Here is a 27,314-nt window from a genome sequence, read left to right as displayed (position 1 = left end):
AAAGTTTAAAAAAATAAAAATAAAAAAAGACCTACTATGAAGTCAATCAGGCTCTTTAAGTATATATGTATATATTTATGAAAACCTATAACTAATGTTAACAGGACAAAATAAATATAAGAATAACAATTTCAAAGTCACATTAAAGATTTATAATGTCAAATGTTATCAAGAAAAATATTACATGTAGAGAGAAGTAGTTCACAGAGATTTGATAGATAATGAGTAATGTGAGATGCTAGCGTTTTTCAATATTTGTAGATAAGCAGTAATAATTACATGAAAGTAAATTATTTTGGAAACAAAATTACAAAATTCAAGTTTTCAGTGTTACATTTTCAAATTCTGTACATGTTTTCCTTTCAATTTTAAATGGAATATATAATAAAACTGATTTCAGGCAAGATGAGAGACGAAATCTCAAAAATTTCTAATGTATTTGTATGGGACCAATTTGAATATGGAGCAATAAGATATTAAAAATCACTAATTAAAAGCAAACCCTCTGTGTCTGTGCTGGTAAGTGATCACTCAACTATTTTACACTTCTTCTGCTCTGAACTCTATGCATATCCTGAAGAAAAAAGAACAGCATAGAACAACATACGCAGCCACGTGTGAAAGCAAGAAACAGTAGTCACCAATTACCAGCATCAGAGGGAATTTCATTAAAAGACATTTGGTACCTAAAGAGAAAAGCATGAATAAAAAGGATTCAAAATGAGACAAAGTCCTTAAAAGTAGGGACCAAAATTAATTAAATCTATAGAATGTTGAACCTTTCTGCTTTTTTAGTAATTTTATTTAAGGCACACAAATTTTATACATTTCCAACATATAGATTCAGGAACATAGCGGTACACCCCCCTCGACCTCTTGCCTATGCTCCCACTCTTCTTCCTCCTCACTCTCTTATTCTCATTCTTAATTTTTACAAGCATCTATTTTCAGTTAACTTTATTCTCATAAGATTAATCCTGCACTAAATAAGGAGTTTAACAAATAGTATGAAGAAATGCTGTTCCTTAACACTAGGGACGAGGACTGTTAAAAATCAAAATTGAAAAGTTTCAAAATGTCAATTTCACTTCTATATATTGCCTTTTAGATACTCTATTCTTTACCACACATCAAAGAGAAAATACAGCATTTGGCTATTTTGGGACCGGCTTATTACACTAAGTATAATAATTTCCAGTTGCATCCATTTTGTTTAAAAAGACAGGATTTTATGTTGTTGTTGTTTATCACTGTGTGGTACTTCTTAGTGAATTGAGCTACGATAAACACGGAGTAGTGGTCTAGCCAACGTGGAAGTCACTATGGAGATGTCTCAAACATCTGAATATAGACCTACCATGTGATAACCCAGCCATCCCACTCCTGGGAATTTACCCCCACAAAAAGAAATCAGTATACCTTTCTGAACCTTTCTGCTTTAAGCATAAAAAAATTATATTGGGGTGCTAGAAAAATATCAAGAATTATAATGTACCTGTAGTTGTCCCTAGGATACAGCACAGTTAGCCAAGACACCATTCTCAAGGGATCACTGCATGACACAAGTTATTTAGAATATTTGCAGAAGTCAATACCTATGATGATTTGAGAAAATAATCAACCATACATGAGGGTACTTCAAAAAGTTCATGGGAATGGAATTAAAAGATAAATTTATTTTTGCCTATAAAAATGTTGAAATCCATGTGTAAATTTTCATAATGTGCATTTTTTCATAAACATTTTGGTGTCTTCTTGAATGCTTGGGCTTCAAAGTTTTCACAACAAAATGAACATTTTTAATTCCAATTTTTCACAGATTTTTGAAGTACCTTCTAGAATAGTAAGTTTTCCCTACATGAATTAGATTCAGAAAAAATAATCAGAGTATGTTTTAACTAAGATCTATTTTCATTTAACTTAATACACATACAGTTAACTGTGTTAAATAAAGGGTTCAGGGTCTGGCACTGTGGCGCAGCATGTTAATGTCCTGGCCTGACGTGCCAGGCATCCCATAAGGGCGTCAGTTCGAGACCTGGCTGCTCCATTTCATATCCAGCTCTGTGTTATGGCCTGGGAAAGCAGTACAAGATAGCCCAAGTCCTTGGGACCCTGCACCCATGAGAGAGACCCAGAAGAAGCTCCTGGCTCCTGGCTTTGGATTGGTGCAGCTCTGGCCGTTGCAGCCAATCGGGGAGAGATCCACCAGATGGAAGACCTCTTTCTCTCTCTGCTTCTCCTCTATCTGTGTAACTCTGACTTTCAAATCAATAAATGAATGTTTACAAAAATAAAGAGTTCAACCATTAGTATGAAAGAAAAAAAGGGTATGTAAAATAAGATAAAATAAATGAAAAGAAAGAAAAAATACAAAAGCACAAAAAACGAACCTGTTCCTCAATAGTCAAGGCATGTGCTGTTCCATGTATTTTCTCTCAAAATGTTGATTTCATTTCTACATGTTGCCTTTTAGGTGCTCTATTAGTTATCACAGGTCAGTGAGAACATATGGTATTTGTCCCTTTGGGACTGGCTTATTGCACTAATGATGATGTTTTCCACTTCATCTGTTTTGTTGCAAATGACTGAATTTCATTTGTTTTTACTGCTATGTAGTATTCCGTGGTGCACATATCCCATAACATCTTTATCCCGTCTTCAGTTGATGGGCTTCTAGGTTGATTCCATGTCTTTGATTTGTGTATTGAGCTGCAACAACATGGAGGTACAGGTAGCTCTTTCATATGCTGATTTCATTTCCCTTGGGTGCATTTCCAGGAGTGGGATGGCTGGATCATACGGTAAGTCTGTGTTCAAGTTTCTGAGATATCTCCCTACTGTCTTCCATAGTGGCTTTACTAGCATACATTTCCACCAACAGTGGGTAAGGGTACTTTTCCCCCACATCCTCACCAGCATTTGTTGTTTGTAGATTTCTGTAGGAAAGCCAGAATGTGGTTTTAAAGCAAATATAGTCCAAATGTTAAGGTTGGATAATAGGTAACATAAGTCTATTAATCAGAAAAATATTCACTGATTACCTAAATTTAATTTTATAAAATAAATACCTAAATGGGTCAATCAAAATAGGATAGAATATTGAGAAAATTCGTAAATTTTGTGTTTTCCTAACTGAATCTTGACAGAACCTACAATAGAAGTCCCCTAAATTCTCTAAAGAATTCTCAGTAAACAGATTAAAATGCAAAAGAGTTATTTATTAACATGTTACATCAAGGCCTTCCTGATTTTGTGCAATTAAATTCTCTGGATTCTGGTTGTGTTCCTGTCTACAACCATCCATCTTATGCTCTATTGAAGTATTTGTAAACTGATTCAGTGTTTTTGGGTCAATATCAGTCTCATTATATCCTGACTCTTGAAGCCTGTTATCATGACTCATCAATCCAGCTCCAAAACTCACCATCTTTCACCTAGAATTTCAGATTAATTTTTAACCAAGTCATCTGACCTTCATTGATCTCAGTTCTTTGCTGGTTACATCAAACCAGGGTCATGATGATAGCTGTTTCATTTATGAATAGTAAATTTGTAGCAAATAACAAATTTCCCTTCATGTCTTTTCCACACCAAAGATGTGTCAATTAAAAAAAAAAGCACAATTAAAATAAGAGCAGTATATGAATAAAAAAGATATGAATGGACCATAAGCACAAAGAAGATGGTCAGTCAGGTTAACAATTATGGGTTTCTCAACAAAATCAATGATACATGTTCCTATAATTTGATTTGTGAGTAGAACTATGAATAGACCCATTCACACATTAAGGGGAATCAAGAAGCTATATGGGAAAATCTAAACTGTATGATGTACTTCAGATATTTTTTCATATCCACCTATATTCATTATGCAGACAGCAATTAACATTTAAATCTTTTCTAATAATATCTTTAGTGCATACAATAGTGTGGGCATTGCTTGAAGGGAAAAGATCAAAGAATAGGGTAAGTTTTGTGCCAGGATTAGGCCAGCACATGGGAAATCAATCTGAATACCCCATGTGACTGGTAAGATCTCAACCATTTGAAACATCACCTTGTTCCTCAAAAGGTGTGCACTAGCAGGAAGCTATAATCAAAGCAGATGTAGAACATGAACCCGGCAATGTGACATGGGAAGTGGACATGCCAGTGTTATTGGCTACATCGAATGATTGCTCCAAGGGCTTCTATTTGGAGTAATGAAATGTTCAAAAAGTTTTAGTGATGGTGGTTGCATATTCATATGAATAGTATACTACAACATTGAATTATACACTTTGAGTTGTGAATTTAGAATTTTATGTATGTAAATTATACTCTATGAAAATCTTTACAAATAATCTCTTGGACCATACTGTGCAGGAAATGTGGAGAAACAGCAAAATTACATTATCTCTATTTTTGGGTCATGTCATCGCCTCTCATTTGCCACAGCTCTTGACACTATTCTACACTTTTACATAACATGGTTGATTTGTACACACAGGTCATTGTCTCAGAGCTAAGTGAAAATACTTAATTATAAAAAGACACTAATATCATTCATATAAACATAAAATCATTTACCTTGGCTTTTCCACCTACCATCCCAGTCCTTCGCTCTGAGTGTTTATACAATATAATTACTTAGATCAATGTCAAGTTATATTTTAACTTGTTAGATTTCTTCATGGATATAAACATGAGTAGTGACATAAAGGGACAGCAATTGGAGAGGAAGCACTGATTTCACCAAGATGTCTGTGATACATGTTTCAGTTCTGCTGTTGCTGCTACAGCTGAGTTGTTGCTTCAGAACTGGGAGCTGTGGAAAGGTGCTGGTGTGGCCCGTGGAGTACAGTCACTGGATGAATTTAAATGTAATCCTGGATGAACTTGTCCGGAGAGGTCATGAGGTGATTGTTCTGAGAAATTCAGCTTCCATTTTCATTGATCCAAGCAAACAAGCTAATATTAAATTTGAAACTTTTCCTATTGCTGCCACCAAAGATGACCTGGAAGATTTTTTTGTACACTTTGTTAGTACATGGACAAATGCACGCCAGAACTCACAATGGAAATATTTTTCACTACTGCAAAAGCTCTTTTCAGAATATTCTGACAGTTGTGAAAATTTCTGTAAAGAAGTAGTTTTCAACAAGACACTCATGACAAAGCTACAGGAGTCAAGATTTGACATCCTTCTTTCAGATGCTGTTGGTCCTTGTGGTGAGCTGCTGGCCGAGCTGCTTAAAATACCCTTTGTGTACAGTCTCCGCTTCACTCCCGGCTACACTATGGAAAAATATAGTGGAGGACTTTCAGTTCCTCCTTCCTATGTTCCTATTATTCTTTCTGATTTAAGTGGGAAAATGACATTCATGGAGAGGGTAAACAATATGCTATGTATGCTTTATTTTGACTTCTGGTTTCAAATGATTACTAAGAAGAGGTGGGACTGATTTTATAGTGAAGTACTAGGTAAGCCATGTATTTTGTTGGTAATGTTGAGTCCTAACTTTGTTATAACTGTGAATCTGAGGTTGTATGAATAGAAAGTCAGAGGAATATTTCTTTTATGAAAAAATAGAAAGATGAAATGATTTATTAATCTCTCAGATGTTATGGATAAATATATATTCCAGGTCAGTGAGAAACCAGAGGCTCATCACCACGATATGGCATCGTAGGAGGTCACACAAATCCAAATAGAACCCTGAAGATTTCTCTAAGGAATCCCATATCCATTTTTTCATAATTTACTTGTTGTATAGATAAGCCAATGATAATTCACTACCATCTTTATTCTTTATTTTTTTCTTTCCTAATATCATGGTGGATGGAGACATGAAGATCAATGTGCTACAGATTTTAGCCCAAGTGTCTATAAGAATAATTGAGTAAATTGTTTACCTGGTGGGCAAGGGTTTCCTTATTTAATCATTAAAGAATTTTTCAACATAACCTAAATGGTTCTTTCACAATTGAGATATAAAATGTTTTATCACAGACTGAAAAACCTATTATTTGAGGATTCTATTGATGCCATATTACATTATTATCTCTTTATAAATATCTCATTGAAGAATAGATATATATGTAATTAGTCCATTTTTTAGAATTATCTTTCTTGAGTAAAAATGAGTTGAAACTAATGGGGAACACAAATGCACTGTTTTATAATTTAAAAAATACTTTCAGCGATGATCATAATTATTTATATATCAATTTCTGTGTAAATAAATATTGGTATTTTCTTTAAGTGAACCCCAAACAACAATCAGTATAAGGAACTCAGTCACACTCTTAAACATCTCACAGTGTGGGGCTGGTGTTGAAGTAAGTTAAACTGCCACTTGGAACTCTTGCATCCCATACGAGAGTGCTTGATCCAACTTCCTTCATATATGCTCAGAGGGCAGATGGTGATGGCCCAAGTACTTGGGTCTCTGCCACCCATTTGGGAGAACCACAAGGACTTCATGGTTCCTGGCTTCAGGGTTGCCTAGCCTTGTCTCTTGTAACCACTTGGAGAATGAATAAGCAGATGAAGTTTTCTCCCAACCTCTCTCTCTGTATTTATTCAAATAAACATAAATGAAGTAGAAGAAGGAGGAAGAGGTGGAGGAGGAGAAGGAGAAAAAAGAAGAAGAAAATAAGCAGGAGGAGAGGACAAAGAAGACCTCACAGTTCACCCGGAAAGTCCATACTGGCTCCAGCTTGCTAAATTGCAGAAACCAGACTGAGTACTGCCAGGAAAGTTCTATTCAAGATTATGTTCCCTTCTGTATCTAACATAGTTGTTTAAATTTGCATTTGCTACTTTTGCAACTTTACAGAAAAAAGAAATATGCATCTAATTCTATTGTGGATTATTATACTGAGCATGATTTTGTATATACAGAGGTTATACTAGAGACACAAGCTCTCTTTTCATTGGGTTTGTATATATCTAATATGTAAAGAATGTGTACAGGGTACTCATATCGTCACTGACTGTATTACTTCAACATCTCTCAGAACTTTACATGAAATACCTCACATCACAATTCTCTCTTTACCTTGCCTTTTCTCTCCCCATTCAGGAAGACCTGTTACATTCTCAGAGCTAGTGGGGAAAGCTGACATGTGGCTTATTCGAAGCTACTGGGACTTGGAGTTTCCTCGCCCAACCTTACCAAATATTCAATTTGTTGGAGGGCTCCACTGCAAACCTGCCAAACCTCTGCCCAAGGTAAACAGATTCCTATTTGCTCTGTTCTGTTTGTTTTGCATTTTCAGTGCACATGATCTTTCATTGTTCATTTAGAACATTTGGCTCATAGGGAGAAAGTTATGAAAACCAGATAAAGTGGCCTAGTAACTACAAACACATATCTTCTAGACAATCACAATATTCAGATTTCGTGATCATTGGAGAACCGTGTGTATTACCTAAGAGATTCTGTTAAAAAAAAAAAAGGTAGAGTTTAGTATAAGAGAATTAAGTTGACTATAAGGTTGATTTCTCTAGAGAGAGAATTTGTATCCAGAAAAAAATGAATAAGTTAAAATACCTAGTGAGGGCATTGGAGAGAGGACCTGAGAGGAGATAAGCCGAGGAGAGATATGACCAAATGAGGGAAGTATGGTTTTCTTCTTAGAATTGTATATATGAAATACATGAAACATATTCTAATCTTTTAATAAAGTTCTTTTTTTTAAAAAAAGCCTGCAGTATACAGTGATTGATTCATCTGCACAGAGCCAAAGCCAAGACTGAGAAAAGAAGAATCATTCAGGAGGTTGCTGTAAGAGTTCAGACACCGGGGCTGGTGTTGTGGCATAGTGGGTAAAGCCACTGCCTGCAACACGGATATCACATAAGGGCGACAGTCCCAGCTGATTCCCTTCCTATCCATCTCCCTGCCAATGGCCTTTGAAATCAGTGGAAGATAGCCTAAATGTGTGTGCTCCTGCCACCCACATGAAAGACCTGGATGAAGCTCCTGGGTCTTGGCTTCAGCCTGGCTTAGCCTTAGCCATTGTGGCCCTTTGGAGAGGGAACCATCAGATGGAAGATTCATTCTCTCTCTCTCTCTCTCTCTCTCTTTCTCTCTCTGTCTCTGTCTTTGTCTCATTGTTTCTCCCTCTCTTTCTTAGTAACTTTGACTTTCAATTACATAAGTAAACCTTAAAGCACACACACACAAACACACACAAACATACACAGTTTCACTACAGATGATATGTAGCTAAAAGTTAACATTCATAAACAAGATTATTGCTGATCATCTAAGAATACCATCCTCATGTTGTGCTGTGTGAGAGTGTGAGAAATATGGTTATTAAAAGTCAAGTTCAAAATAAAAATGTGTGATACCAAAAGGAACTGATTTTAGTCTGAAACATCTGCATTTCTGTATATTGCTCCACTGTTCACATTGGCCAATAAATGGATACAACCCATGTATCCATCTACTGATGAACAAATAAAGAAAATATGTTAATTATACACAGTGGAATAACATTTGTTCATTCTTAAGTTGAATAATAAATGGTTAAGAAAAATAATACAAAAAGTTGAAGGACAAGGAAAACAATGAGATGAGTTGATAATAATTTGAAATAATACAGGAATGAGCCTTGAATCAAAGGCATTGATTGTGAAATCTCTCTTATTCTTTTGTTAGTACTACCTTTATTCCCATAATAACTTGATTTTTCATAAATTATCAAATTTTCAGATAATCTCTACTCTGAGAAATTAGACAAGTGAGAATCTTAAAATAGCTTCTATGTTTGGTCATATAATATACTGATATGAAAATATAAGGAGGAAATAACATGTGTAATCAATAGGTACAGCAGTTATTTCTAAAATAAATATTGGAAATAACTAAATAGCCAGTATCACAAGGAATGAACAAATAACATATATATGTGTATGCCATACCATTACAATTCCTTTAGCAAAGAATCCTTAACAACACCAAATCATTCCAAAAAGGAGGTTTGTTGAAAACAGCAGGGTAAAGAAGATAAATAGAAAAAGATTATATTTTTCTCATACAAAAGAAATGTGGATTAGGATTATATTTCTTTAATATATATCCTAGAATGTACATTGTGTTTAACGTTCAGTTATCAGAAAAAAAAAAATGTGTGACATGGTTTTCACACCAATACCTTTAAACTAAGAAATGGATAAGTGGCAAATTTTGCATACCATGGATTTACATCAGCTACTACTCCAATAATTCCTGATAATACTGTTATTTCCTTTGTTGTTCTTAGCAATCTTTTCACTAGTGTTTGCTGTGTGGCTGGCCTTTTGTGATGGTGCAAATTTTTTCTTCACAGGAAATGGAAGAGTTTGTGCAGAGCTCTGGAGAAGAGGGAGTTGTGGTGTTTTCCCTGGGGTCCATGGTCAGCACCATGACAGAAGAAAGGGCCAATTTGATTGCATCGGCCTTTGCCCAGCTTCCACAAAAGGTTAGAAAAAGTATCCTAATGGTGGGGAGCTACTGGATGATTGTTTAACTCTGTAAAGGGACTGATTACAGAAACTTTTTTTTGAAATGTAAACAGCTATGATAGTTCTAATTCTTCTTAGATATCAATTTAAAAACAGAGACTTCTAAGATGCTAAAGGAGTGCTGAAGGTTTTTTATTTCAAATACTCTGGAATACATTTTGTGATTAGAAATAAATATATTTGAGATACAGCATAAACTTTAAGTTTTTTGCAAAGATTTATTTATTTATTTATTTGAAAGATAGAGAATTACACAGAGGCAGAGGCAGAGGCAGAGGCAGAGAGAAATCTTTCATCCACTTGTTCACTCCCCAGATAGCCATAATGGCTGGAGCTGTGCCGATCCGAAGCCAGGACCCAGGAGCTTCTTCCAGGTCTCCCAGGTGGATACAAAGGCCCAAAGACTTGGGCCATCTTTTACTGCTTTTCATGTCATAGCAGAGAGTTGGATAGGAAGTGGAGCAGCCAGGACTGGAATCTGTGCCCATATGGAATGCCAGCACTGCAGGTGGTAACTTTACCCACTATGCCACAGACTGGCCCCAAAGGTTTATTATTATCCTAAAAAAGCAGACAGGTACATAGAAATCACCAGATTTTACCCTATTCTTTGATCTTTTGCCTTCAAGCAATGCCCACACTATTGTATGCACTAAAGATATTATTAGAAAAGATTTAAATGTTAATTGCTGTCTGCATAATGAATATAGGTGGATATGAAAAAATACCTGAAGTACATCATACAGTTTAGATTTTCCCATATAGCTTCTTGATTCCCCTTAATGTGTGAATGGGTCTATTCATAGTTCTACTCACAAACCTATTTCAACAAAGGAGGATCATGTCTCACCAATCCCCAGGCCAAATTGTCACATACTTAGTTAAGAAGTTTAGAGAAAGGGGAAAAAAAAATTCTAGCCAGTCCCTTGGGACTGGACTCCATCAATGTCTAAATCTGAATGTGTAAGAGAAAGAGTGGAGGAGGGTTGTAACCAGAGGTGCACTCCATGCAGTACAAAATTTGGCCCCTCAAGAAATTGTTTCTAATCTAGCACATTAATAGATTTTTCTGTGTTGGTAAGGGAGGCAGGGGGAGGGGTATAAGGAATCAAGTAGAGACAAATGTGGCATAGGAAGAAGTTCAGGTGCTCCCGATTCAAGAAAATACAGCAGAGACTAATTTTCTAATGTATGCAATGTATCTTTTGTCTGTACGTATTTATGTACCATTTTTTTTAAATTCATATAAGTTTCTATTAATCACCTAAATTATCATCATCATCATCATCATCATCATCATTATTTTGCTGAGGAGCTGAATTTAAGACTCACAGAGCATCCAGAAGTGAAGCACTTCTGGTTTATACTTCAATTTATGAGAAATTCTCAGAAATTCCTAAGCCTGTAGCAGACTTTAGTACAGGGCATGGTGATTAGGTATAGCAGCACATATCAATCATGTCTCTCGATGCTTTATAGTTCATTGTAGAAGGATTGAAATCAACTGAAGAAAATTTAATGGCATCACAGTTTCAGATTTTTTTCAACTGCTGTACTATACATGAATTAGCCTTTCCCTGTACTTTTAAAATATTTCCAACTCTAGCAAGAATTATAATATTTTGGATTCATTTCAAAGTTGCAACTTGAAATTCTTCTTAGAAATAGTGCTTCATAATTTGTAATCTAAAACAAATGATATGTAGTTCCTAAGCAGAATTAATTTATTTCTCACATATTTATGATCATACAGAATTGCTTTTTTCAATTAAAAGATGTGAAATCATAAAGAAATTATGAAAACATGGATGTAACTAAACTTCCACTCTATTTTTAAATAAAAAACCTTAATATTATAATAAGATGATTATTGTAACAGAAAAATACACATTTTTAACATGAAAAGTATGTACTGTAATTAAATACTTGATTTTTTCATTCATCATCTCACATAACTAAGCTGCTACATGTGAAACATCATGGTTACTTTCCACAGCTGAGTGCTTATACAACAAGTACTGGAAAGTAAGCCCTCTATTTACCTCAGACATTTAGTAGTTCTCATTACTTAAGCCCTCATCCTTCTTTCCTATGGACAGCAATTAGCTAGGGGACCTCTGAAATGCATTAGAATTGCAATACACTATCATTTGAAATTAAGCTCATGGGTTAGATATTCTCTTTATCTAATAGGTTATATGGAGATTTGATGGCCAGAAACCAGAAACATTAGGACCCAACACTCGGATCTATGACTGGATCCCCCAGAATGATCTTCTTGGTAAGACTCTGGAGAACAATTGCTGAAAACACGATTAAAAGCCAATTCGGATGATAATAGTTTAACCAAAATCTGCATGGCCACATCTTATGGAGAAACTCAGCATCAAACATATTTAAATTTATTTCCTAGCTCGAGGAGAAATAAAATAACCTAAAACACTGAGCATTTTCTTAAATGCACATTTACATGTTTTATGGCTGGAATCAAAATATCTCTCACTTTCAACAATTTCCTGCATTTTCTGTCTCCTAATTCAAATATTATTTCTGTCCTCTCACTGTGTTGTTTTTGAAAGCCTCTGGAAAACAACACACTTTCTTATTATGAATGATCCTGCATTTCCTATGGGAAAAGTCTTTATTGTGAAGTGATAGCATGTTTCAAAATGAAGTGTTGGCTGTACTTTGTCGGTTTTCAGTACTGCCACAGTGCCACTCCTGGTTGTTTGGGGCACCTCAAAAACAGACTTAGTGAATGCACTATATCTTTATTGGTTTGTGTTTTTGCTCTTTTGGTTTTTATTTTATGAATTTAATTGTATTTAATTTTATTTTTCTGAAAGAAACGTTTATTTAAGGAATACGGACTCAATGTTTTTCATAAGTACAACTTTAGGAATATTGTGATTACACACCCATCCTCCCATCCCTACTCCCACCCCTCTACCTCCTCCTTCTCTCATTCTCATTCTCATTCTCCATGAAGATCCATTTTCGATTGACTTTATATGCAGAAGACCAACTCTATGTTAAATAAAAAGCTCAACAATTTGCATGAAAACAATTGTTCCTCAACAATGGAGACAAAGTCTGTTCAAAGTTACTGCATCTTGAAGATAATTTCATTTTTTTTTAGAAAATTAACTTTAAAGAAACATCTAAGAATTAACTTTAATTAAAGAAACATCCAAAGAACAGCCAACACATCTTTGACAAGCACTTAGACATAATTATACTTCAACTCTTTGACTACAGAGGTCCTGCATGGGAAGTTAGTGCATAGTGACTCCTGCTCTAAATTTAACAATTAACACTGTAATGTGTGATGTCTGTGATCACCCCAGGCTCTTGACATGAACTGCATAGGTTCTGAAAGCCGTTTGAATCCACAGACTCCATAAGTATTTAGACAAGGCCATGAGCAAAGTGGAAATTCTCTTCTCCCTTCAGAGGAAAGCACCTCTGAAATCGGACATGCCCTCTAAAATCTTCACTGAAATGTGGCCCCTTTAGAGTTCCCCAGAATCGGCATTGGGGTTCCACATATGCTACCAGAATTTGGGTGCCATATTATTTCACCATGTGCTTTATAATAAATCTTCAATATTAATAAGCCTGAGAGGTTTCTTGCCTAATATTTAGAGAAGAATTCTAAATACCAGCACAAATAATTGCGGCAGCATGGTACATTTTAAGCTCTTATTTAGTGAGAATGATGCATAGGAGAGTGAGAGCTTTATTTTAAGAGAGAGGTAAATATGGGTTCATACAGAGTACCAGGAACCAGCCACGTGGAGGAGCATCTAGGCCTGGAAGCCTAGGGTGCATGGTCCAAAGGCCATTCGCCCTGGAGGCGCAGGGCTACAGCAAGCCCCCTACTGGCAAGAGGTCAGGGCCAAAGAGAAGGGGCAGACACACTGTGTCCCAGGATTTTAATCCACTTCCGAAGTGGAGTAGTTAAATAACCTGATTGGTTGGTGGACACCCTGGTATGATCAGGTAGGGTGTGAGGTCACACAGGGGTGTGGCGAAGCCATGGTCTTCCAACTCACAAACCTAATCAATTTTAACCTACATGCCTGCCTACTTCACCTCCTTCTTTGATGACCACTTCTTTCCTCTGGGGGCGGGGGGGGTCTCACCCAATGAGGTCTTTCATGTACAACAATTTGTTGCCACAGTCTCTTGGTTTTCCATGCCTGAAATGGACCTTTCATCTTGACCAGAATGCTTTAAGGGATGATTTTGATGTCAGAGGAATACACTATATCTTTTAAAAAAATGTTCAAAGTGCACTCAGCTTCAATTTTTGAATATGAATTTTATTTTTTCTGGAATATCCTGTTTCTTTATGTTAATCTTGTATTCACTGCTCAAGTCAAATTTCACAATTCCTCTTCCACACAGTCTTCACTTATCTATCCAATGTCCTTAGGTGCCTCTTCTTCTTGATCTGAATGCAATCTAAATGTAGATTTAATGCTCTCATGATCTGTTATCTAGAGATAATGGTTCCCTTCAGTGTGTAATTCTGTGCATATTTCATTTCTGAGACATACATAATAATCTTATTGAAAATCCCTCAATCCTAGGTCATCCAAAAACCAAAGCCTTTGTAACTCATGGTGGAGCCAATGGCATCTATGAGGCAATCCACCATGGCATCCCTATGGTGGGTCTTCCTTTGTTTGGGGAGCAACCTGATAATATTGCCCACATGACGGCCAAGGGGGCAGCCATTAGGCTGAACTGGAAAACAATGTCAAGTGAAGATTTGCTCAATGCCTTGAAGACAGTCATCAATGACCCCTCGTGAGTATTACTTTCATTAAATCTGTGTAATACTTACACATAAGTTTTCACCTGCAGGCCAAGAGTGCAACAGTTGAGTCTGAAAATGAGCAAAAACGTTGAGTACAAATTTTCTTCAAGTTGGCAGGAAATTGTCAAATAGTTCTTGTGAGTTTCATAATGTTTTTAAGTAGTTTTAAGAGACGGGTTTGTCATAGATTTTCAGATAGTGTGCATATCTGAAATAGCCTAGAAATGAAATGAGAGGTGTAACTGAAGACGACTACAACAGGATTAAAGGAAAGCATTAAGAACACAAATGCAGCAGGTAAGCAAATATGTTATAAATGTACTCACCTACTTTAAGCATATTTACGAGTGGTTTTTTTTTGGTATTTTTTAAGATTTATTTATTTATTATAAAGTCAGATTTACATAGAAAGAGGAGAGGCAGAGAGAGAGGTCTTCCATCTCCTGGTTCACTCTCCAAGTTGGTTGCAACGACCAGAGCTGCCATCTTCTACTGCTTTCCCAAGCCACAGCAGAGAGCTGGATCGGAAATGGAGCAGCTGGGACTTGAAGCAGTGCACATAGGGGATGCTGGCACTGCAGGAGGTAGATTTGCCCGCTATGCCAAAGCAAGGACCCTTCAACAAGGGCATTTATAAGATGTTATTTTTATATTCTTAGGTGTTTAAATTTTAACTGAAAAGTCATCTTTGTTAGGAATTTAGAAAGCATTATGCTGAGTGAAATAAGCCAGTCCAAAGGGACAAATACAATATGTTCTCCCTCATTGGTGACAACTAACTGAGCACCAAAAAAGAAACCTGTTAAAGTGAAATGGACACTAGGAGAAATGGTGACTTAATCAGCCCTTGCCCTGACTGTTGATGAACAACTTAATATGTTATACCTCTTAGTATTTTTTTTTTGTTTGTCCTACTTAATACTTTTGGTTGAATACTGTAATCAATACACAGTTATTCTTAAGTGTTGAAACTTAACTGAAAAGTGATCGCTCTTAAATATAAGAGTGGGAATAAGAGAGGGAAAAGATGTGCAATTCTGGACATGCTCAAGCTGACTTACCTCAAATGGTAGAGTTAGAAACATACCAGGGGATTCCAATTCAATCCCATCAAGGTGGCATGTACCAATGCCACCTCACTAGTCCCAGTGATCAATTTCCGTTCACAATTGATCATAATAATAGGACTAAGACTCAAAGGGATCACATAAACAAGACTAGCGTCTGCAAATACTAGCTGATAGAATCAAAAAGGGAGAGAATGATCCAACATGGGAATTGAGATACACAGCAGACCCATAGAATGGCAGATGTCCTAAACAGCACTCTGGCCCCAGAATCAGCCCTTAAGGCACGCAGATCCGGCTGAAAAGCCCATGAGAGTATTACAGGCATGGAAAGCCAAAACACTCTGGGGAAAAAAAAAGACCTACATGAAAGATGTCTGCGAGTGAGATACCAGTGGAAAGAACAGGTCATCAAAGAAGGAGGTACTTTTCTCTGAAGGGAGGAGAGAACCTCCACTTTGACTATGACCTTGTCTAAACAGGATAAGAGTTGGAGAACTCAAGGGGCTTCCATAGCCTTGGCAACTCATGACAAGAGCCTAGGGTGATTACTGATGCCATAAACAAGAGTGTCAATTTGTTAAGTCAACAACAGGAGTCACTGTGCACTTACTCCTCATGTAGGATCTCTGTCCTTAATGTGCTGTACATTGTGATTTAATGCTATAACTAGTACTCAAACAGTATTTTTCACTTGGTGTTTCTATGTGGGTGCAAACTGTTGAAATCTTTACTTAATGTATGCTAAACTGATCTTCTGTATATAAAGAGAATTGAAAATGAATTTTGATGTGAATTGAAGGGGGGTGGGAGAGGGAAAGGGGAGGGTTGTAGGTGGGAGGGAAGTTATGGGGGGGAAGCCATTGTATTCCACTAGCTGTGCTTTGGAAATCTATATTCATTAAATAAAAGTTAAAAAAAAATAAAAAAAATGAAAATAGGAAAGGGAAGAGGAAGAAGGGTGGGAAAGCTGTAGGAGTGTGGGTACTGTTGGAAGAATCACTGTGTTCCTAAGATTACATTTATGCAATTCATGAAGTTTATATACCTTAAATGAAAGGTTTAAAAATGTTATTTTTAAAATACATTCTACCATGTGTATTTCAAGTATACAACATGATGTTATGGGTTATGTGTAGATAGTCAAAAGGTTCCTATAGAGAAGCAGCTTAACATATTCATGATCTCACATGGTAGTTACTTATTTTTCTTTTTAAAATTCTAAAATGGCTTATTTTCCAGAAGCCAGCATGTCATAGTCCATTTCTAATTTCCATTACATTTATTGCTTTGCCACATTTCTATGCTAACATTCTGATCCTGCTACTGGTATTGGTAAACAACTTGGATTTTCAGATTTACTCCTCTGCAAATTGTCTTCCTCCTGTGCATTCTTAATGGTAGGAAGAGGATTTCCCTCCACTGCGATTGTTTCCATGTCATGCTATAGCACTTTTCGGTTCAGATTTGGTAAGCCACATTGCTACATTCTATCACTAGCAACAATGCAGTTGCAATGTCTCAAAGTAAAATGTTGAGTACTCTCTAGATGCTAAGATCATAATACTAAAACAGCAACAACAACAAAAATAATAAAAACATTTATTGATGGTCTAATATATGCAAAGAATAATTGACAGTATTCTAAGAATCACTTAAAGAGGAACTCAGAACATTAGAATAAGAAAGGTACTATTCCTATCCATCCCATTTAGAAATGAACAACTAGGAATAGAGAAATTGATAGGAAGGACAAGGAAGTGTCAGAATCAGGGTTCAAAGCAATGTAATTAATTCACTATGATACCTTAATAGTTGTAGTCATTTATCCATGGATACAAGGCCAATATCCCTACTGTGGTTGGTGCAAAGCTTATCGACTTTGCCCAGAAATGTAACTACGCTTTTTCATGGATCTGCCTTCTACATCTACATTTTGATATTGTCCCTACTGTGGTTGGTGCAAACCTTATCGACTTTGCCCAGAAATGTAACTACGCTTTTTCATGGATCTGCCTTCTACATCTACATTTTGATATTGTCCCTACTGTGGTTGGTGCAAACCTTATCGACTTTGCCCAGAAATGTAACTACGCTTTTTCATGGATCTGCCTTCTACATCTACATTTTGATATTGTTTTGAACCTTGTACATAAAATCCTCCCTAATTCCTAGTCTATAATTCCAGTTCTACACATTCAATAATTTTTGGTTTTGTTTTTGTGTTTTCTTCTTCTTACATTTAGGACTAGGTGATCCCAATTCCTAGGGTGTAATGTTAGCAAAACTTATTCTCACCCAAGTTCTGTATATACATATTGAGTATCTACACATTGAATTTCTTATGCATCTAATAAATTCTAGCCTATTAGTTAAGATCAGTATATTAACCCTCAAAGAAAATATCATTTTTCTTTCATGTTTATGTGACATGCATTTTATCATCTACAAGAAAATATCAGATATCAGTTTTTTGTATTTCATTCTGTAATTTGTTGTCTACTGGTTTTCCCTTCAGCTATAAAGAGAATGTCATGACATTATCCAGTATTCACCATGATCAGCCCATGAAGCCCCTGGATCGAGCAGTCTTCTGGATCGAGTATGTCATGCGGCACAAAGGAGCAAAACACCTTAGGGTTGCAGCCCACGACCTCACCTGGTTCCAGTACCACTCTTTGGATGTGGTTGGGTTCCTGGTGTCCTGTGCAGCATTTCTGATTTTTCTTGTCATAAAGAGTTATTTGTTTGTCTATCAAAAGCTTGTTAAGATAGGAAAGAAGCAGAAGAGGGATTAGAGCTCTTTCACACCTGTGGGTGTCAGAGAAATCAGACTGCTCCATTTAATTCAAGCACTTTGGATCAAGATGTGACAAGATTGGCACATTTTTTTGAGAATTGTGCCTTTTAGATTATTCCATATATTTAATTGTTGATTCACCATTAAGGAATATACAAGTCTAATTCCAGATATCCATATGCAGTTCTACTTTAATGCTGAATCAGGCAGAATATCATAAATCAGAAAAAACAAAAAAAAACAAAAAATGACATCATTTAAAGTCAGGGTATTCGAGAAGGGCAAGAAGCATGAATATTTCATGTGCATATTCAGAAATACCTCTATTTAATTAAAAAAAATCATGTGTACCATATGTGTCTGTGTCAAATAAACAGAGTGAGATCCTTGTTAATGTTTGCATGATAATTTATTCAAATGACTATAGCATGTGAAAAGAAGCTCTTGTTTATACAAACCTCAACAACACCTAGGACAGAAGTGACTGACATTTTTAAATAAATAAAATGCACATATTGGATAATGAAGAATTATGTCTCGCAAAAGACACCAAAGAACATAGTGGTAATGGAAAATTGCTCAAAGGGGGTTGGTAAGGTAGGGTACACGTATTTTTTTTTTTTTTTTGCCTTTTAGCAGTATTGTATTTTTATGAGTAAGGAAGAAACACAGAGCCTGAGCTCCCCTTACTGCTATAATCCTAGTAGATGGAAAACAGGCTAAACACAGTGAGTGTTATATCCTTTGTCTTACATGGCATTTCCAGTTCATATGTCTCATGAATTGCAAACTATATTATTGTGGATTTTGTTTGTTTGTTTTAAAAATATGAATGGCCCTAGCTAGTCTCTTATTGAAATCCATGTAACACAGAAAAATGTTTGGTAAGAAATATAAGATATTTTCTGCATGATTCCTTGAGTATGCTTGGGGTATAGTTTTCACTTTATTGAATGAAACTGTGTAACCACATATATGGCACAAAATAAAAGGACAGGCCACTTCCTATTAGTTAAGACGGATGACTAAAACCCTGTAAGTTTAGTCCAGTCCTGAGGACTATGTTGTCAGAAGAGTCCCATTCTCCTTGCTTAATAATATCTTCCATTTCTTAACCTTGCCTTGTCAGATATTTGGAACTGATTCCATTCTTCGGATATCTATAATATGAAAATCAGAACTTTGAAATGTCATTTTATGTATTATTTCCTACCAAGGATGTAATAGATGGAATAAATATACAAATATTACAAATGGAAAGGTTTAAAGTCTATTTTAGATGAAGTGTTTAAATGGCAAAAAGTTTTGTAGGAATCTAGTGACCATGCAGGCAGGCAATAGTCACGATTTTGGTGACTTGAGGCAACAAAGCAAGTAAGTTGTGTTCAGTGTTTTCCTCACTAGTTCCCTGTTCTATGCCTCCTTCATCCATGCTCTAGAAAATGTTTCCTTATCATGCCAAGATATATGTGCAACTTCTCCTAACAGATTAATTACTGATATGATTAGTCATTCTCATTCTTCATATCCTTATGAACAGATAGAAAACTCATTGTTAAAAAATGTGGAAAACTATCAAAACACACAAAAACCACTATCAAAAACACAGGAAGTACAATAACCAATAATCTCCATTTAATGTTATTCTGGCCTGAATCCATTTCATTTCTTTGTCATTCACTCTAAATGTGATATGTCCAGCTTTATTTTGTTGTATAAAATTGCTGTAGCTCTTCAGGGACTCTTGTGTTTCCATATGACTTTTAGTAGCATTTTTTCTAGGTCTGAGAAGAATGCCCTTGGGTTTTTGACAGGAATCACACTGAATATGTAAATTGCTTTTGTTATGAAGGATATTTTGTTGATATCGATTATTCCAATCCATGAACATGGAAGATTTTTTCCATTTTTGTTTCTGATTCTGTTTCTTTATTTAATGTTTTATGCATTTCATCACAGAGATCTTTGACATCGTTGGTTAAATTTATTCTAAGGTATTTAATCTTTATCGCTATTGTGAATGAGATTGACCTTAGAAGTTCTTTCTTAGCCATGGTCTTTTCTGTGTATACAAAACTATTAATTTTTGTGTTAGTTTCATATGCTGCTTCTTTGCCAAACTTCTTATGAGATTCAATAGCTTCTTAATGGATTATTTTGGTTTCCATATTTATAGAATCATGTTATCTGCAAATAGGGATAGCTTAACTTCTTCCTTCCCAATTTGTATTCCTTTGAACCTTTTTTGGTTTGGACGATCATACAGGTTCTAATTTAACGAGTCCTGTATAGACTGGAGGGTAGATTCGCATGCCTTCTGATTTACAATACTAAGTACAAGAAACATTGCTCAGAAAGAGGTAAGCTCTATCTGTATAAAATAATTAGGTAACTGCAAAAACCACTTTACCTGAAACATGTTCAATTATATCAGCTCTCCTATAAATGTATCTTAATGATCAACTTTTACATTGCTAACTCTATACTCCATTTGGAATTTATTGGCATGTTTGGTTTTGTAATACCAGATAGAGTGTTCCCTTGTCAGATATATTAATCATTGCCATGAAACTTTTATGTAAAAAGAACACAACACCTTCATATTAAATCCATGTAAGCATTCCAAATTTATCAACTTACATTTTTGTATTCTGTCAATCTAATGCTAGCCTGTTAGATCACCCCTGATGGATACTGGTACCACAGTACATGTGGTTCTTCTGTCAAAAAAGTTTCAGGTATTTTCTCTCAGCATCCTTTGATCGTTTAATCTACTTGTGTATATAGGATTTGGATGTCCAACAAGGACTTGAAACAACAGACCTTTGCCCATTTATCATGAACAATCTGCCTAAAGATCACTGCATTAAATTTTTATCTATGCTCTCATTAAAATCACTGTTTTCTAGTTTTTAAGTTCCATTAAATGACTATATATTAAGCTGATTGTTTGGGTCCTATAAGGTAGGGGTTACATTCAGAAGGTTGCATTTGTCTATCCAATATTTTGATAGTGTTATATTGAGATCTTTGTTTTATTTCCATCAAGTTCCATTTTAATCATCTCCTAATAACCATCTAAAGGTTCCCACCCTGGAAGAACAATTCCCAGTAATTTCCCTTTTCATTTTTCTTATAGTCATTTCACTATCAGTATTTTATTCATATACCTTACTTCTTAACTTCTTAATGTCTGCTTCATTTATTTGAAAGCTGATACAACAGACAGCAATACTTCAATAATTGCCCTTGTTAGCATCAGAGTTTCTTACTTTTGGGCACTTAAGTAATGATAAAATTCAGTTGAGTCAGAAGCACACTTTCTTTTGAAAATGAAGCTCTTCAAAATTGGAGCATATAAAATTTCTGACAAAGATGACCTTAGGTTGGCCCTTTGGATCTGCGTCTCTAGTGGTGGCCATTTCTCTGATATTCAGATGCATAAGAATTGATATAACTACATTGGATTTTTGGTTTCAATATTGGCTAGTTCAGTTTTGGCTAGTGGAAGTCTAGTCTCTTGCTCCCATATGTGCTCTTTGTCTGTTTTCATTTTATTTACTTATCCATGAAATCATCATGGGAGTGTCCTCTTATTTGGTTCCTCATCCATAGTATTTATTATTTTTTGTCAGATCAAATTCTAGGAACATATGTCATTGATTTTGTTGAGAAACCCATAATTGTTAACCTGACTGACCATCTTCTTTGTGTTTATGATCCATTCATTTAAATTTAGGCATTTTTTTGCATATTATATTCTTTTGGTGCTTTCTGTAACAGTGGTTAAGATATATTTGTTATTTAAATGCTAAGTTCAAAGCTATAAATATTTATTTCCCAAACTCTTTCATACAGTGGCCTGTAAGCAATGTTATATGACAATTAATGAGCACATCTATTATTTGAATATTTTTGTAGAGACTTTTTTTAAATAAAAGTAATCCTAGCTTCTTGGTGAAAAGATCCTTATTGATCCTCAAATAAGCAAAGTCCAGGATGAGTCCGAAGAGTTTTGTGCTATCTAAAAGTGAAAAAGCAATCAAATTCTAGGAATGTGTCAAAAAATATGACAGGCAATTATAAGGAATCCTCCTGAATCAAATTGGTATTAATTTGAGCAACAAAATAATGATAGCAATGGATTATAATTATAAATACATTTTAAAAAACAAATATAGAAACCATTTGTAAATTTTAATATTTTGATAGAAAAAACAGGTCTTGAGCCTGTTTCTCCCTACCTCCAAAGTTCAAAAATACTCCAAGATTGCATGTATATTGTACATAGTGGAGAACGATTGGCTAATGCATTTTATGGATTAGGGGGCATCATGCCTCTGCATCACCCCTTCTTTTATCCCATTTGTCTTCCTGAATTTGTGGAGGTATTGAATCTTGATGGTTTAGAAACACAGCTGACCGAGCTGTATTTCATGCTGCACAGGTTTCACCTGCTGGGAAGGAACCATATCTCCCCTACCTCTTACATCTTCCTGCTTCAGATGCTGGCAGGGTTGGGCCCTGAGGGGAGACTGGTTTTTCTGGATCTCTAAATATAGTTGGCTGGGTAGGTGAGTGCTTGTGTTACCAACTAGCTTTATTCATTATTTCAATATTAATATTGAGGGTCCTTGCTGTCTATTCAGATAAGAATTCTGAATAGCAGCTCAAGTAAACCAGGTGATATGGTAGTTTGGGCATTTATTCAATGAGAGAAATACACAGGAAAGTGAGTGCTTAATTTAGGGGCGAACAAAGTCTAGAAGTGCAAGCTGGGTCCATACCAGGCCGGGAGCCATCTGGAGCAAAGCACACAGTGGGGTCAGCCCCAGGTGGGTAGCACAGATAGAAAAGCAGAGATTGGGCAACCAGAGGTGCAGGACAACAAGGGAGCTGCCCAGGTGTTCCAGGCCTTTTACTCACTTCCAAAGGGGTGTGGATACTTGTCTGATTGGCAGGTGGGCATACAGGTAAGATTAGGTAGGGGGCAGGGTGAAGGCATGGAATCCAGCTCTCTCAAATCTAATCAATTTAATCAAATCTGCCTGCTTATATAACTTGTACTCAGGTTTCATGGACTTTAGTCAACCTTTCTCTGAAACTGCCTCTGAAGTGATCATTCAGATGTAGCCACCGAATCTTGCGTTTATGAAAATAGGCCACAGGTCCTGGAAGTGGACCAAATTTCTGAGTCAATACTCCTAGAGCAACCCTTTGCTTTTTGCTATAAACAGGGAGAATGGCTTACAAGGTTAGGATTTTTAATACTGGAGCTCCTGCTAATAGCTCTTTAATCCTTTGGAATGCCTTTTGTAGCTTCCATGTCCAGCACAGTGGGTCGGCGTTGTTCATTTTAAAGCTTCAAATAAAGGTTCAGCTTTAACCTAAATCCTGGAAACTATTTCTATAGAATCTTATTATTCCTACAAATGTTCTTTGCTGTGGTGGCCCTATATAATAGAATACTTTCCTTTCTCTTGACTGAAAGAGCACACTTTCCTAGGGTCGGAATATATGCCAGGTAATCTACCTCTTGTTTAGAAACCTGAGCTTTTTTGCTGAAACACTCTTTGATTATTTTGCTAGATTCTGGGTTTAAGGAAATGCAGAAGAAAACATTCTTTAGATAAGGGTTTATCACAATAAGATGCAATGAAATAAATGCCTCAGTAATAGCCCTTAGGTCTTAAATAATTCTTTACTCTCCATTTAACTTTAAAACAGACAAGGTAGTAGTATAACAGGGGGACTGAGATACTACCTAGAGTCCATGTTTGAGGAACTTAATTAACATTAAGGAAGTACCTAAGGATAATAACAAATCTCTTTCAAGCCATGAAATTGAGCACCCAGACATAACTAAAACTTGTAAAGTTATTCTCTAAAAAAGGGGAGGTCAGCACTGTGGCACAGCAGGTTAAAGCCCCAGCCTGAAGCAACGGCATCCAATATGGGCAGTTCTAGTCCCAGCTCTGATGTAAGTTTGCTTATTAATATTTCTGAAATTAATAAGCTATGTGGGCTCTTGCCACGAATTCAGAGAAGAATTCTGAATACTGACTCAAAGAGACCAGATGACAGGGTAAGTTTTTAAGCTTTTTATTCAGGGAGAGAAATGCATAGGAGAGTGAGGGCTCTGTCTCAAGGGGAAAAGGAAGTCTGGATCCACACCGAGCAGAGAGTAGGCAAGAGCCACCTGCAGCAAGCGTTTGGTTATGAGCAGCTGCTAGCAGCTTATCACGAGCAGCAAAGTGAAGGCAGAGAGTGCAGGCTGTCCGAAGAACACATGTCCCAAAGGTGAGGGGAACAAGGGCAACAGGGTCAATAATGGTGAAAGAAGGGCTGGGCCTATCGTGTTTCAAGCCTTTTATCCACTTCCAAAGGGGAATGATTATGTGGCCTGATTGGCAGGTGTGCATACAGATGGGGTCAGATAGGAGGATGAGATCACACAGGGGACATGGCCTTCCAGCTCACAAATCTAATCACTTTTACTCTGTCTGTCTACATCATTCCCCTCTTAGAGACTTTCCAGCCCTTAATCCTAAGGGCTGTTGAAGGGCGTAGAATCATATCTTCTATAGCTGCTTCCTGCTTATGAGGGGTGTAGCGCAGGCCCTGCCTGTCCTGGGTCTGGAAGTCTCTATCTCAGCTAATAAATTCACTTTATAAACTAGAGCAGTCTCAGTCACTGCCAAAGGCTGTGTCCCTTCTGTGGTCAGAATTGTTGAGTTCTGAAACATGTAAGTTTGTTAATTAGCATAAGCAAAATCAGAACAAAACCAATTGTGAGTTGTGTGTGGCCTTAAGATGGAAAGGCTATCCTCATGTAGATCATAGGAATGGAAATTAAATCTAATTAATTCTAATTTCACTGAGGTGGTTGTTCTCAGTAGCACCTGGTAAGGTCCCTTTCACTGCTGTAACTGATCTGAAGTGGATCGTTCTATGAAGGGCTTGCTCAGGAATTTCTAATGTTGGAGCTTCTATTAAAAGTTCCCCTGTCCTGCACAGTGTGTCAGTGTCAGGGCCTTTTAAAGCCTCATACCAAGGCTTGCAATCCAATTCTTGGAATCCAGATTCCACAGAATCCTACCATTCCCAGAAATATCCTGAGTTGCCCTTTTACATAGAATAGCTTTCTTTTTCCCTTGACTGAGAAAGAACACTTTTCTGGAGTTAGAACATATGCCAGGTTCCCTACCTCTAGTTTAGAAACCTGAGCTTTGTTTGGAAACTTCTGTATCATAACTTTCCCAGATTTTGGGTTTAGAGGAATGCAGAAGAAATTTTCCCCTAGGTAAAGGTTTATCACACAGTAAGATGCATTGAAACAACCATCTCATTAGTAGTCCTGAGGCCTTAACCCTCCTTCACTCTGTATTTGACCTTGTGTTAAAACATATGATATAGAAATGTCACAGAGAGACATGGATCCAAGAATTTATGTTTGAGAATTTAAAGAAACACTTAAGAATACAGCCAATGGAGTTTAATACTTAGACATAACTAGACTTTATAACACATAAGAATATAACATGTTAGAACAAAGTAAATCTTTGGGAACAAGTTTTACCATTAATGCTAATTCTGTAGTTTTTTGAGGAAAGAGGTCTTGATTGGGAAGTTAGTAGATACTTGTTAATTTAACAATCAGCACTCTTATGTATGATGTTAGTGACCACCCGAGGCTCTTGACATGAGCTGCCGAGGCTATGGAAGCCTTTTGAAACCACAAACTACATCAGTATTTAGACGAGGCCATAAACAAAGTGGAAGTTCTCTCCTCGCTTTAGAGAAAAGTACCTCCTTCTTTGATGACTACTTCTTTCCACTGAGGTCTCACCTAGGGAGGTTCTCCATGTAGGGTCACTTTTTGCACAAGTGTGCTGGCTTTCCATTCCTGGAATGCTCTTGTGGGTTTTTCAGCTGGAACAAGAATGCCTTTAGAGCTGACCCGGAGGTCACTGAGCATTACTTACAACAATTGCCATTCTATGAGTCTGCTGTATGGACTGCTTCCCACGTTGGAGCATTCTCTCCTCCTCAAGCCTATCTATATTATCAAAGAACACTTAAAATGATATTTTATGAACCAGATCATGGGGATTTGAAATGCCATACAAACTGTACCCTTAGAAGTAAGTCCATAGGAATGTATGCAGAACTATACAGCTCAACAGTCTCTTTGTAGGACCTAAGAAGCAGAAATAGATATGACGACCCACAAGCCTAATCATCTGTAAGCTTGTGACTTGGATACCTTGCACTAACTATAATTTTGACACCTTAGGTTCTACATTTACACCCCAAATTGGGTCCATTATTTTACCCAGCCCACTGAAGGGGCTCCCTATTTCCACTAACTAGCATAAAGCCAAAGTAACATACAGAAATGAAAACAGAATGCTTCCTGGTCTGGGAAACAGCAGAAGGCCTAAGGGAAAACCACTTGGTCTGTGATGAAATCTCAGAAGGCCACCTCTAGATCTGGGTTACGGAATCCCAGGAAGCCACCACCATGCCTGATATATGGAATCCCAGAAAGCTCAAGAGAACCAGTGTAAAACTAAAATTAAAAAAAAAAAAAAACTGAAATTTAAAATTCTCACTGGAGCCTGCATTGTGGTGTAGTGGGTAAAGCCATAGCCTGTAGTGGCAGTATTCCATAGAAGCACCCGTTTGAGCCCTGGCTGCTCCCTTTCCAATCCAGCTCTCTTCTATGCCCTGGGAAAGCAGTGAAAGATGGCCCTTGTATCTGTGTGCGAACCCAGAAGAAGCTCCTGGCTCCTGGTTTTGGATCAGCCCAGCTCCTGTACTTGTGGCCATCTGGGGAGTGAACCAGTGGATGGAAAACCTCTTTCTCTCTGCCTCTTCCTCTCTGTAACTCTGCCTCTCATATAAATAAATAAATATTAGGAAAAAATTCTCCCTATTGGCCAGGCATTTAGCATATGATCAACTATGGGGGCCACCATATTGTGTTGTTGGTGAGGTCTTTGGCCCATCTTCCAGTCAGGGCAGAAGTCCCCCTGGTGCTGCCACATTGGGGGTAGCATTTGTTGCCCACTTTGAAGTAAAGGTGGAAGTACCCATAGCAGCCACTGGCTTCTAAAC

The 27,314-nt window shown here is 36.7% G+C and overlaps 1 protein-coding gene across 2 annotated transcripts; it reads left to right on the top strand.

The window, feature by feature from the left end:
- Positions 1-4,709: 4,709 nt before the first annotated feature.
- UGT2B14 (UDP-glucuronosyltransferase 2B14) lies at positions 4,710-19,834 on the top strand. Of its 2 annotated transcripts, none has more exons than XM_089301690.1 (6): positions 4,710-5,214; positions 7,071-7,219; positions 9,328-9,459; positions 11,696-11,783; positions 14,098-14,317; positions 17,913-19,834. In XM_089301690.1, exons 1-6 carry the CDS (start codon positions 4,743-4,745, stop codon positions 18,190-18,192), a joined length of 1,341 nt encoding a protein of 446 aa, XP_089157816.1. In that variant the 5' UTR covers positions 4,710-4,742; the 3' UTR covers positions 18,193-19,834.
- The last annotated feature ends 7,480 nt before the right edge of the window (positions 19,835-27,314 follow it).

Source organism: Oryctolagus cuniculus, chromosome 8, assembly GCF_051225735.1.
Source record: "Oryctolagus cuniculus isolate XC-2025 breed Fujian yellow rabbit chromosome 8, ASM5122573v1, whole genome shotgun sequence".
Lineage (NCBI taxonomy): Eukaryota > Metazoa > Chordata > Mammalia > Lagomorpha > Leporidae > Oryctolagus > Oryctolagus cuniculus.
This window is presented reverse-complemented; position numbering and strand designations above follow the sequence as displayed.